We start from the raw sequence: 11,308 nt of genomic DNA, 5'->3' as shown, positions 1-11,308 counted from the left end.
TCTTTAAGGGAAACGCGTTTGTGGGGATGCGAGAAAAAGACTAAAGAATCTTTTGTGCATTTAAGAGCAAAGGAAGAAGATGCAAGGAAGTTCTCTCTCGTAAATAACCTTGTCTTTCCTTAGCTTGGGAGAAAAGTATGTTCATACACATACATAATTCCGTTGATTAATTGGATTATTTGTTCGGTAAATACGCTTAACTTGCAGCAGCAGCACCGATGCTCTCATTATATAATCCTACATCATCTTTCTGCCTCTAGCATCGGCTTCAAAAGAAGAGAAAAGTGAGACGATCTTCCTTGTCAGATTAATAAAGCAAGAATTGAAAAGATTCGTTAGTTGCTAATCCAACTAGTGGAATTCACTATGCCAATCGGCAAATGATAAAGGATTCCTATGCTATTGGACAATAATCTGATAAATAACTCGTGACAAAGAAGTTCCAGATGTCTTCGCATTTATCCACGTGCAAATCAAAGAAAAGCAGAATGGCTTGTGCGAAAGTTGAACTGTCATTTAAGTTAGCGTAAATTGATTGCGTGCGATTCATATCACGAGCACGCCATACTCTTCACCATATTCAACAATCAACGGCTCCTTCATGCTAACTCATAATGGACTCTGTTAATACACTGACAGAATGGCACCAGATATGGATAGACTTGACTGGCGTGATATGAACACTGTTCTTGATGAGCTTACGTCGTCAACCTCGGTCCCGGTATTTGAATAGAATGATGCACTTATCCAGACGAATAGATGCTAACTTGAAACGACTCTCGTCCGAAAACTAAGGATTGGAATTTGACTAAAGCTAGAAGAAGTCATACAATCATCTTTACATCTCCACCCATCATCATTCTTCATATTCCTCATACAAAACCTAATATCTCCATCATGGGCAGCGTTCAAGATGACAAACGTTGGATCCTATATGCATTCGCAATGGGCTGTTCAGGCCATCAAAGTCCGGGCTTGTTCAGTTTACCGGAAGATAAATCCGTCTACCACAACAAGTTGAGCTACTGGACAGATCTAGCAAAACTTCTCGAGAAAGGAAAGCTTGAGGGTGTCTTCTTGGCAGATGTTTGGGGTGGTTATGATGTTTATCAAGGTAAACTCGATCCTGCTCTTTCGAGTGGATCACAATTCCCTGTGATTGATCCTCTTTTGACAATTTCCGGTATGGCCGCTGTTACGAAAAATCTTTCTTTTGGTATCACTGCTACAACATCTTATGAACATCCTTATGCACTCGCACGTAGATTTTCCACTTTGGATCATCTTACAAACGGTCGTGTAGGCTGGAACGTTGTAACGGGTTATTTGGATTCGGCTGCTCGTCAATTTGGTGCGAAGAATCAAGAATTACATGCAAAACGTTATGAAGTTGCACATGAATACATGGATGTATTTTACAAATTAACCGAATCATCTTGGGCTGATGATGCAGTCGTACATGATATCAAAGCCAAGAAGCCAGTGTATACAAGACCAGAACGTGTTCGTCAGATCGATCATAAAGGTCATTATTTCCCTAGTGTTCCAGGACCACACATTTGTGAACCTAGCTTGCAACGTACTCCGGTCATCTTCCAAGCTGGTAGCTCAGGTCCAGGTTTAGCATTTGCGGGTAAACATGCAGAAGTGATCTTTATTGCCGCTCATAGACCTGATGTTGCACGAGCAAGAGTTGATGCCGCACGTAAAGCAGCACAAGAAGCAGGCCGTGATCCAAAGACAGTGAAGGTATTGGCCCTTTTGGCTCCAATCATTGCTGAAACGGACGAGGAAGCACAAAAGAGACACGATTACCTTTTCGAACACGGTAGCGAAGATGGCGCTTTGGCATTATTTGGCGGATGGACAGGAATCGATTTGAGCCCTTATGGAGATGATGAAGAATTGCGAAACCTTCCTGAAGGAAATGCAATCAAATCGGCCGTAGAGGGATTCGCACGTCAAGATCCAAAAGTACAAAAATGGACAAAACGTGAAGTTGCAAATTTGATTAAGCTAGGCGGATTAGGTCCAGTTTTGGTCGGAAGTGCAAAAAGTGTTGCAGATCAACTTGAATCTTGGATCAAAGATGCAGGTGTTGATGGTTTCAACTTTGCCTATACTGCTTTCCCAAACACGTTTGTCGAAATTGTGGAATTATTGGTCCCTGAATTGCAAAAGCGTGGTCATGTTTGGGGAGATTATGAAAAACCTGCTCCTGCTCCATCTGATTGGCCATCAAACAAGAAACCTGAAGGCGCAGTAAAAGGATTCGGAGAAGATGAAGTCTTGGGCCTTACAACACGTGAAAAGCTTTATGGTGTCGGTCAACGTCGTTTGCGTGATGATCACTATGGTTCCACGTTCAGATGGCGCGCAGGTCAAGAGCCTCCAAAGCTCAATTGAGTGTCACATTGGATGCATCTTAAGTATCAAATCTCTATCGTCTATATCGTGATTATTTGCTACTCATGCTATCGATGAATTTGTGAACAGAGTATATATGAATGAAACATGAAAAGAATTATAGGTCATAAGCAACTACTACAACGTACAGAAAGCCAGCTCTGTTGTGCGTGTGCAACTGCTGTTATCACAAGTCCTGATTTTACTGTGAAGAACCACTACCTTTTTTCTTAATATGTTCTTTGACTTTATCTTGCAAATGGCCTGTAAATCCTTGCCAAACATCATCGCTAATCACCTTTTCTACGTCTTGTGGACGTACGGTTTCCAATTTTTACGAGGTGGCTGGGCTGGTAACTTTGGACCACGATCGCTACCACTGCCGCTTCCACTGTTACCAGAGCCACTATTACCGCTTTGATCTTTTTTGTCATGGCTTGAACGACGAGCAAAAGGGTTTTCTAAAACAGTGATTGGCTCGAGAAGCACTACTTGACTTCCAAATGAATCGTCGGCGAAGCGTTTGAACATGATTGATGCATCGACAGAATGATTTTTGCACAGTGCAATCAAGCCAACAATGTACAAAAGCATGTGGAACAATTTGATTGACAGCATGGTTAAGAAGGGAAATCTAAGGATGTTTCACAAAGAAAATGTCTTCGAATCCATTTCTGAAAAGCTTATATCCTTTTTATTGCATATTTTGCCAACTGTTGAAGAAAAGTAAACCTCAATTGAAAAATCAAACACACCCTACACACAAAATGAATTGTACGCAGCCATGTCACAGCCCGATGGCGATGATGAGCAATGCATCAATCTTTTTATTCACTACCCTCACGATCGTTCAAAGTGCAGCACCTCGTTGAATGCAAAGGCAGTGTCGCATTTCTTTACAGCCTTCTTTTTGAGTGCGGTGTGTGGCAATAATATCCTTTCCCAGCTTGTAACGCAGAAGAAGAGGATGCTGCCGTTGTCAAGACTTGCGGCTTCAATTATTGCATTCACACAATAAAACAATGCAAGAGAGTTGCATACACAAGACGAAGATATCTCAAAGCGGTCGTTTCTGCGTACGCCCAGGATCGAGCACCGAGTGATATCGACTAATATGAATCGCTAAAACTAATACGCAATCCATCTTTGCTCATAAAGACATGAGATACGAAAATGAAGAAACAGAAATGACTATGATACACAAGGAATAACCAGCTCCGCTCACGACGCCGGTGCATCGCATTGGCCTGGACGAATAGCACACCATTGAGGCTGTAAAGGAGCAGCTCTGATTCCGATTGCACGAAGACGACCACGAGCTTCCAATAAACGTGGCAAGGCATCGGTAAGAGTACGTTTATGTTTTGATCCATTAACTTTTGCACTTTCGCCTGTCCAAAAAACTTCTGCTGCCGAAGCTGCTCTTGGCCAAAGTAAACTTTCCAAATTTGCATCATCAGTTTGTTCGCCCCATAATGCAGTTTCGCCACCTGCAATACGTTCTTGTCCATCTTTGATTCCTTGTGTTCCATTGTAGGGATCAAAAGAATAAATTCGCTTCCAAGAATTATAATCACACCATGACTTTCCATCTGCATTTCCTCCTGTAAAATCTCCCATTCCACAATCCAAATAGAAATAATCCGAAGGTGCATGTACGATTCGTGTATCGTCTCGCGCTTTCAAAATCTTTTTCACATTTGCTGATGACGTCCAGGCTTCGACCAGCGTGCCAGGTTTCAAAGATTTGGATGTTTTTGGATAATCAAGAGTTGCCTCTTCCCATACCATTGGGGTTTTGCCCAATTGTTTCAAATGAGAATGAACCGATTCCACAAAAGGCGCAAGAATCTTGTCCATTCCCTTCTTGTCGCTCTTCTTTAATCCATAACACTGCGCTTCCACCTCATCATTACCAGTGCTGACGTACGGACTTGTGAGGTAAGTGGTCAACTCCGAAAAGATATCTTTCATCAATTGAGTCGCGGCAGGTTTGCGAATGTCTAAATGTCCGCTTGGTGGTTCAGCAGCCCATTTTTCCCAGTTCTTTTTGTTACCGCAAGTGATCAGGTCACCTGGATAGTCCTTCACGCCCATGTATTGATGACCAGGCATATCAATCTCAATAATCACAGAAACTCCACGTTGAGCAGCATACTTGACAATATCTTTGATTGTTTCAGGTTGATAGATACTGTTTGGATATGCACCTTTCTTTGCTAAAACGTCCATTCCTTTTGTCTTTAAACCAAGAGGCCAGCTTGAAGTATCTGTGATGTGCCAATGAAGCTGGTTGAGTTTGACCAGTTCCATCGCATTCAATTGTTGTTTGATCACACTTGGTTGGAGGAAGTTTCGCGCGGTATCAATCATAATGCCTCGGTATGGGAAATGCGCCTTGTCATCAATCGCAATCGGAACGCCATCCACGAATTGTTCGCCATTTTGACTATGATAGACCAGCTGAGAGAATGTCGCAAGACCACGCAAGACGCCCAAAGCATTGGAAGATTGCAGAACGGCAACACCATCGTGTGGAACCTTTAGGGTATATGATTCATCCAAATTTTCCAAAGGCTGTACACTGAGCGCCAACAAACCATCGCCAGTCTTCTTGCCCTTGTCTTTGCCTTTGTCCTTCTGATGTGAGATGAAAGCATGTGTATCACGTTTAGAAGAAGAACCTTTACGAATTTCCAGAGCGGTGATGGAAGAAGATTTTGATGCTTTTTCCGCTTGACTTGCACCGTAATCCACCGTATAAGGGTATATGCTTGAACTATTGATACGTTTCAATGTTCGTTGAACTGCTTCTTGCAAATCGCTATCATCTTTCCATTCTTCTGTCAACACTTTGATGGTGAATCTTGAACTTAATCGTCTTGCTCCACTTCCATGTTGCAATGAAGCAGGCTTTGGCCAAAGTGCTAATGCATTGCAGCTCGCAACCAGTGCGATCAGCAATACTACTGAGAGTGTAAACCTCTTCATTTTGAATGGGTAGCTGATGAGGTGATGGGAAAGAGTGCATGATTAGCTTCACATATCAAGCTGTATTTGTACTTTTACGATGTATGCATCAATCATGTGCTTTGGGCGCTTTTAGGAGAGAGTGCGGTTACTAAAAATCATTAGCGCGGTCGTCGAGCATTGCATTGCCATACAAAACCCAACTGTCGGGCCGTTACCTAGAATGAAGAAGGGGATGAGATAACAAGCAAATTGTTTATGAATCCTCATTTTCCCCTTTGTAAGCCCTTCTATCCCCGGAAGGCAAGAACAACGCCCAATTTTGACACCCTCTCGGCACATTCAAGCCCCTTTCTTTGTCCATTGTCAAGATGTTATGATTGTAAGAGTGATGAATTGATTACGCATACAAGGCGCAATAAATTGTACTATCATACATGTCCACGATTCGGGGTTTCGTCTTTGATCCTCAGGAGATGTGGGCAAAATTCGCCGTTCTTGACGCCACCTCGAAAAAGTGTTAAGTGAATGCTGTGTCGAAGTGCGATCAAGCCAAGGGACTGATGAGCCTAGGAAGGATGAATTGCAAGAAAGCATGGGGTTAGCAATGTGCCGAATTGCAGTGAAAGGTTCCACTCACTTGATCAAACTTGGTCGAGGCGAAGAGTTTGTGAATCCGACAAACAAGACAAAGGGAACCCATCTGTGAGACAAAAGAGAAACGGGGAGTCGTAAGCCGAAATGAACATTGTGAAAGGACACCGAGACGAAATGACGTACCCATAATGTAGGACGCTATTGAGACCAATTGTAAGGAGGTGAAGAAGGTCAGTATATAGTTCGTACTGTGAATCGAGTTGATATGTAAACGCACGTCTTTCCAATGTCGACCGATCGAACGATCATTTCCTGTGAAGATGAAAAAGTCCAGTCAGTACACCTTGCAAGTCAGCTTGTACAGTCCATATGTGCTCACTCTTGCGTCTTCGCTGAACATATTGGATGCGATCGTTATCAAGGTATGATTTGCAGTGGAGGAAGAAAGGATAAAAGGATGTCTCGATGAGATAATTTTTAATCGTCTTGCATGCATGCCTTGCACTCACTCAAACGCGTGACCGATTTCCGCCTTGTGATGCAAATTTTATTAGCGTCAAATCGGAAAAATGTTCTTCTTCTTGCCATAGCTCTGACGACATCATCTTCCCGACAATTTGTGGTAGCATGGCCGCAATCAATGGTGATGCTATCGCTGATCATGCATCTAGCTCAAAACTGAAGCTAAGAAAAGAGCCACCTTATTGGTTCGAATACGATACAAACGTCAAAGCGCGATGGACAGGACGCAAATTAATCGAAGTTCTAGTAACAGAATTCAGAGATCGATCAACAGAGTATTATCAATGGGCAATTCATTCGGGAAAATGTAGGATAAACGGTGAAAAAGTTAGACCGGATCACGTTCTGAAAATGAGTGACAAAATCCAACATCTCGTTCACCGACATGAACCTGCAGTCACTGCTGATCCGATCAGAATATTAGAAAGAGATGATGATGCTGGACGATTGGTGGTTGTGAAACCAGGTAGTATCCCAGTACATGCTACCGGAAGATATACGAAAAACACCCTCATTCACATGCTACAAGAAGAACTCAACATTCCATCAATGCAAACATCAAATCGATTAGATCGCCTTACCTCCGGTATCCTTGTATGCACCACAAGAAAGGACACCGCTCGAACGCTCAGTGAACAATTCGCAATGGGCAAGGTACGGAAAGCATACGTCTGTCGGGTAAAAGGTAAATTCCCAGAACAAGAGATCACAGTCGAAGAGCCGCTGTTGCAATGTGATCGACAATCAGGCACTAGCATCGTTCACCCTCTCGGAAAACATAGCGAAACGATTTTCAACAGGCTTTCTTATGACGCAAAAAGTGATACTTCTGTCGTATATTGTAGACCGATCACTGGAAGAACACATCAAATAAGAGTTCATGCACAGTATCTCGGACACCCTATCCCGAATGATCCAATCTATGCACACAAGATTTGGGATAAACACTCACCTACGATGTTCGCTAAAGCACCACTAAAACAACAAAGATGGAAAGTTGAACCAGGTAGTCCCTTGAACGTTTGGGGTTCGCCAGAGCTGGATGAAGTGGTTGCAACTCTCAAGATGGCAAAAGATGATAATGATGATTGGGCACGATGGAAAGATGAAATGTTGTTCGGACAAATGTTGAAAGAGGAAGGGCTTGATAGAATGGAAGTGGAAGGTGCAAATGGAGAGAGTGTTACTGAACAACGGAAACGATCAGAACAAGCCGCGGCTCAGATCGGCACAAACGTGAGCGGAAAGACGCATTACTGCGAAGAATGCAAGATGCCTCTCTTACCCGATCCGAAAGCAGAAAATCTGTTTATTTATCTACATGCGATCAAATATCAGACTGATGAATGGACGTATGAAGATCAGATGCCCTGGTGGGCTCTGGAAGATTGGCAGGACCCTACACGGTCTAGGCCAACGACAGGATCTAGAGTGGAAACAGGACTTTCAACAAATGCAACCATGCCTCCCGCTTTTGGATTGGTAGGCCGTGGTGAAAAGGTTGAGAGGGAACATGTTGAGCTGGCCAACATACTACCTGTCAACTCCGTTCCGGAGACTGTCCCGAAGCTATCTTTGGAGGGAGGTGCTTCACACCCTTCTGTTCTGTTTGAGATCTTTGGAGGTATGGAGGATTTTGCTGCTCTTCATATTCAACAACAAATTTGCAGCGCATTTGGTGACAAAGAATCTTCTTTGCAACTCAACTACCAACTTTATACGGGTCACGTCTCTGTCCCAGCAGGAGAGTGGTCAGCAAAAGCTTTGCAAGCCTATAGGGAAGGCTACATTTCGTGTGCAAAGACGGCATACGTTCAAATTGCAGCACCAAAAATGCCAACAGATGTTCTCACTTCTCTGGCTGATGGAAAGTTGAAACTATACGAAGCAAGAAGTATAAATGCAGCTAGACGGAAAAAAGGAGAAGAGGAGATAACGGTCCCCGGTCTGGATGGTCAGCTCACATCGGCTGAAGTGAAATTCATGGAAGCACTGAAAGCAGCATGGGATGCATGTGAAGATGGCAGAGAACATGCAAAGAAGATTTGGCAAGATATACATGGTAAAGATATTGACACAGATCGGAAGCCACGATTCCGAGCATCGTGTGATCGTAGAGGATATGCTTTGCCGACGCTCACGACAACACAAATCGAAAAGGATTTAGGATCATGGATATGGTGGTGGTTGAACGGTGATCCAGATCTAAGTGAAGGTGAATGGGAAGTCAACTTGATGCAATCCGATCTTGAGATCGTGTTCAAGTTACTTGCAGGACATGAAGATGGCGTAGAGCTAGAGGCGCACTGGGCAACAAATCCATCGAATGTTCCCGGTCGATTTGCATTCTTGATCCCGATCGAAATGAAACAAAGTATGGCTCATCGCCCACAGCTACCAGGAGATTTAGTTGGAGAGGGTACCGTTCTGGCACGATTCAGAGCTTATACATTGGCTACCGCATTGCCTCTGGATGTCGGTCTGCTGAAACCAGGACAGACACCACTACGTATTTGGGAACCTTGTGCTGGTACTGGCAGTGTTGCTATCGAACTGTCGGTCGCCTGCAGAAGACGAGGAGTGGGCTGTCAAATCTTCGCCAGTGACGTTTTCGCAGCAGAGATAGATCGAGCTCATCAAATGGTCTCACTTTGTGGACAGTTCCCAGAAATCTCATTGGCAACAGTTGATGCATCAAAGATGAATGAAGCTTTGCTGTTCATGGGAGAAGAATCTTCTTTGGATGGCATTGTGACAGATCTACCATGGGGAAGACGTTCGCTTAATCATCAAACTATCTCAAAGTTATATCCTGCCATGTTACAGGTATTTTATCGAATGCTCAAACCTGGTGCATGTGCCCTATTGATGACAGCAGAACAGAACAATCTGATTCGTGCCGCAAAAGCACATGAAGCTGAATCACGTAGAAGAGGATATGAATGGTTTTTGAACGTTGAAGAATTCAGTATGACACCATGCAAGGATCAAAATGTGTATGATCCCAAATCACCAAAAGAAGCACCAACTGACGAACAAAGATCTGCCAGTGTTAGAACTGTTCATTGTGGTTATTATGTTTCACTTGTTTTGTTACGCAAAGTTCCACTGATTGTGTAGAGCATCAATTCGATCATCACAGTCATCTTCCTGTGTATATTATAAAGAAAGGCACCGAGAGTTGCGCTAAGGTTTCGCGTGAAAAGGTGACAGTCCTGCATCGTATGTTTTATGCAGTGCCGGCGACTATGACAAAGCGGTAGCCGCATTTTACGTGCGGGAAGACCCTTGTGTAGTTGATTGAACGTTTGATTACACAACACCATCATCAATAGCATTCACAATGTCAAGTTCGAATGGAAATGGGACTGTTACTGGCATAGAACAAGCATTAGGATTCGATAAACATCCATACGAACAAGATGGACCAAGTGAAGGAAAATTAATCACTTTGCCAATTGTCAATCATACATTTTCCCTTGCTTATTTGTACGATACTGTGATTGCAAAACTGATTCGAATTCCAATCAAGGTTCTTCTTACGCTGTCATACTATATCGTCCATGGACCAATTACACTTCGACGCAAATACAACGTCTCCCGAAAAAGAATCAATATCCCATCTAGGGAAAGAGGGAGAAAGATTAAAGTAGATGCATACCTACCAACCAATCTATTCAAGTCCAATAAGCCTCTACCAGTACACGTCAACTGGCATGGAAGTGGATTTGTGTTGGATTGCTTTGGAGCAGATGGTGACTTCTGTGCATACCTGGCAAACAAGATGCAATGCATCGTCTTGGACGCAGATTATCGCAAATCACCCGAACATCCTTTCCCGGCTTGCATTCACGATGGAGAAGATGTGATGAATTCGATATTTTCCAGTAAGAGCAATTCTGTTTTCAACAAGCAATTACCACCTCTCGACCTACAACGTGTTTCTGTTGGCGGTGCTTCAGCAGGTGCAAATATTGCATTGGTGATGGGTGTAATCTTTGGTGGAAAGAAGATTTGTGCGGTTGCAACGATTGCACCTCCAACTGATTTTAGACCATCAGCTCGACCGAAGCTAGCACCTCAACCGAATCACCCCAGAGCTTTGCCACGGAAGGTGACCCTGTTCTTCGATAGATGTTATCTGATTCCCAATATGGATCGTGCAAATCCTACATTATCACCCGTGACCTGCAACATGCAAAAAGGACAACTAGATTGCAAACTTGTTTATATCGCAGCAGGAAAAGGTGATACATTACACAATGATGGCTATAATCTGATTGAATCTCTCAAACGACAAGGCCATCAAAATGCAGTCTTTTGCGGTGTTCCAGGCGAAGGACATGGATTCGAAAAAGCGATTGGAAAAGGTGAACAAAAGCAGAAAGCCTTGGCAGTCTTTGATGATATTGTCAAATTGATCAAAGCTACTTGGCAAGAGTCAACACCTGCAGACTCAACTTTGAAAGTCAAATTGTGATCGTGAGCATTCATGTACATTATTCCGCACTTGCAATTCAACCATGTGATCAATTTGTAGATCTTCCTGCCATTCATGTCTTTCTTGGCTGTTTACTGACGCGGATATTCCCATACCGTCCTCACTTTCACAGTCTTGCGCCCCCAGCGCAAGGCATTCCAACGGCGGAACCCCTATACTGAGAATGACTGTGTATGTCCTGACATTTGTTCCGTCTATTCAAATTCTTCTTTCTTGATGAATGAAAAAAGGTATGAATGCTTCTGATTGATTGATTCACATCCACTTTTCCTATCATGAAATCTTCTGCATTAACCTTGGTCCCAAACATCT

The 11,308-nt window shown here is 43.3% G+C and overlaps 5 protein-coding genes across 5 annotated transcripts; 3 read left to right on the top strand and 2 right to left on the bottom strand.

Annotated features, from left to right (window-relative positions):
- The first annotated feature begins 723 nt into the window (after positions 1-723).
- Positions 724-2,557, top strand: FA14DRAFT_27408 (Nitrilotriacetate monooxygenase component A/pristinamycin IIA synthase subunit A). The gene has a single exon (XM_025502111.1). The coding sequence runs from the start codon at positions 898-900 to the stop codon at positions 2,404-2,406; it is 1,509 nt and encodes a 502-aa protein (XP_025358790.1). The 5' UTR covers positions 724-897; the 3' UTR covers positions 2,407-2,557.
- A 152-nt stretch (positions 2,558-2,709) lies between these two features.
- FA14DRAFT_177761 (uncharacterized protein) lies at positions 2,710-3,024 on the bottom strand (the record flags this gene model as incomplete). Its single annotated transcript, XM_025500764.1, has 1 exon — positions 2,710-3,024. The coding sequence occupies one exon, from the start codon at positions 3,022-3,024 to the stop codon at positions 2,710-2,712; it is 315 nt and encodes a 104-aa protein (XP_025358789.1).
- A 603-nt stretch (positions 3,025-3,627) lies between these two features.
- On the bottom strand, positions 3,628-6,373 carry FA14DRAFT_188481 (uncharacterized protein; the record flags this gene model as incomplete). The annotated part of the gene is made up of 5 exons (XM_025501656.1): positions 3,628-5,410; positions 6,017-6,079; positions 6,157-6,171; positions 6,251-6,285; positions 6,353-6,373. 5 exons carry the CDS (start codon positions 6,371-6,373, stop codon positions 3,628-3,630), a joined length of 1,917 nt encoding a protein of 638 aa, XP_025358788.1.
- A 106-nt stretch (positions 6,374-6,479) lies between these two features.
- On the top strand, positions 6,480-9,794 carry FA14DRAFT_27395 (uncharacterized protein). The gene has a single exon (XM_025502109.1). The coding sequence runs from the start codon at positions 6,601-6,603 to the stop codon at positions 9,613-9,615; it is 3,015 nt and encodes a 1,004-aa protein (XP_025358787.1). The 5' UTR covers positions 6,480-6,600; the 3' UTR covers positions 9,616-9,794.
- Position 9,795: 1 nt separating this feature from the next.
- FA14DRAFT_27396 (alpha/beta-hydrolase) lies at positions 9,796-11,202 on the top strand. Its single transcript, XM_025502110.1, has one exon. The coding sequence runs from the start codon at positions 9,839-9,841 to the stop codon at positions 10,973-10,975; it is 1,137 nt and encodes a 378-aa protein (XP_025358786.1). The 5' UTR covers positions 9,796-9,838; the 3' UTR covers positions 10,976-11,202.
- Positions 11,203-11,308: the final 106 nt, after the last annotated feature.

This window comes from Meira miltonrushii, assembly GCF_003144205.1.
Source record: "Meira miltonrushii strain MCA 3882 unplaced genomic scaffold FA14scaffold_1, whole genome shotgun sequence".
Lineage (NCBI taxonomy): Eukaryota > Fungi > Basidiomycota > Exobasidiomycetes > Exobasidiales > Brachybasidiaceae > Meira > Meira miltonrushii.
This window is presented reverse-complemented; position numbering and strand designations above follow the sequence as displayed.

Bases quoted from the DNA above. Each gene is read 5' to 3' on its own strand.
- FA14DRAFT_27395 (XM_025502109.1), top strand. From the start codon at position 6,601: ATGGCCGCAATCAATGGTGATGCTATCGCTGATCATGCATCTAGCTCA.
- FA14DRAFT_27408 (XM_025502111.1), top strand. From the start codon at position 898: ATGGGCAGCGTTCAAGATGACAAACGTTGGATCCTATATGCATTCGCA.
- FA14DRAFT_27396 (XM_025502110.1), top strand. From the start codon at position 9,839: ATGTCAAGTTCGAATGGAAATGGGACTGTTACTGGCATAGAACAAGCA.